This window comes from Orycteropus afer, unplaced genomic scaffold (genome assembly GCF_000298275.1).
Source record: "Orycteropus afer afer isolate SDZICR_OR568_19922 unplaced genomic scaffold, OryAfe1.0 scaffold00295, whole genome shotgun sequence".
In the NCBI taxonomy this organism is placed as follows: Eukaryota; Metazoa; Chordata; class Mammalia; order Tubulidentata; family Orycteropodidae; genus Orycteropus; species Orycteropus afer.
The window spans coordinates 619898-621354 of NW_006921882.1; the positions used below are offsets into that span (position 1 = coordinate 619898).

Genomic DNA, 1457 nt, shown 5'->3' on the forward strand with positions numbered 1-1457 from the left:
CACAGACCCTGGGCCAGAGCAGTCAAAATTGGAAGCTCACGAGACTACGACTAGATGGTCCCATAGGACCTTGGCTGACTTCTTGAGTTCATGTTCAGGTGCATTTGAGCATTACCCGTATCCCAGGACAGATGAGCCCAGAACTAAGGGACAGTGAGTCTTGGACTGGACGGAACAAGGTGCCTTACACTCTCCTGGGTGAACACAGGCCTGTGGTTGTTGCCTTCTTGCACGTGGATGTGAAGGGTGGCCGTGGAGGACAGCTGAGGTTCCCCACAGTCTCTTGCTCTGATCAGTAATGTGAACAAAGGAGCGGTCTACAGGGGTGAAAAGGGGAAGTCATTCCTTCCGATACAAGAAAGGGAAGTGCAAGCAAAGTACACATTCCATTTCAAACGATAATAAAATCCACGTCACCTCATAATCCAAGCACCCGGAGAGTCGTATTTCTCCACTAATCCGATCGATCCGGAAGCCGCTCTCTTTCAGAAATGGCGTTTGAGAAGCGAGGAAGTAAAGGACTTGGGAATTTGGAGTGTTTTCTTGATCCAAATCAACTGTTACCATCTGCAAAATCGGCACATCTGCAGAGAATGTTTTAAAGCTGTTACTATGGGCTAACGCCAGAAGAAGCTGGATTCTGCTGATGGTCTGAGGGCACACTCCCTAAGTAATTAACTGCTTAAGCCTAAAACTAGAGACATCCTGGGAGTCCCTGGGTGGCACAAACCGGTCGGTACTCAGCTACGAGCTGAAAGGTTGCTGGTCCGACCCCCCCCCAGAGGTGCCTCAGACGAAAGGCCTGTGATCTGCTTCAGAACAGTCACGACCAACAACCTGCTCCGACACGTGGGGTTGCCATGGACAACAGCCACCAGCAATGCCGACACTAGACAAGATAAAGCCACATGTTTAAGTAACTCTAAAGTCAAGATGCCTCGGAAACCCAAGGAGGGGTCGCTATGAGTCAGGGCTGACTCGCCGGCACATAACAATAACAACAACAAAGTCAAGAAGAACTTTCAAATCCTGATCACAAATGCAGAAACCTTAAAGGACAAAATGGATAAACCACATTAAATCTTAAAATGCACGGCAAAAATAAAAAACAACCTATAGACAAAATGTAAAAGGAAATGATAAATATTTGAAATCTACATACAGCAGACATAGAGTAACATTTTAAATATAGAATAAGGAGGTTAAAGTCAAGATGAAAATGACAAGGATACCGTGGTAGTTCAGTTTGTGTGTCAACTTGGCTGGGCCTGGCTGAGTGGCTGGGCAACTGGTGGTAGTTATTCCCCATGATGAGACTGGTCATCAACTCCATGGAGGGATCTACCACAAGCAGCTGAGTAGCTGCCTTTGGGAATGTGGTCTGCTTCCTGTTTATAAGGAGAAGCCTTGGGAATGGTCTCTAGCCTATGGCATGCTTGGACCCTGCATGTAGCCAT

General features: G+C 47.1%; 1 protein-coding gene across 1 annotated transcript in view; it reads right to left on the minus strand.

Moving 5' to 3' along the window:
- Positions 1-1457, minus strand: part of CDH26 (cadherin 26) — a 63623-nt gene that overhangs the window by 37321 nt on the left and 24845 nt on the right. The window contains exons 6-7 of the mRNA XM_007951513.2: positions 418-584; positions 189-317 (exon numbers count right to left, since the gene is read on the minus strand). Coding sequence (XP_007949704.2) covers positions 189-317; positions 418-584 — 296 coding nt within the window. The remainder of the gene's footprint in view (positions 1-188; positions 318-417; positions 585-1457) is intronic.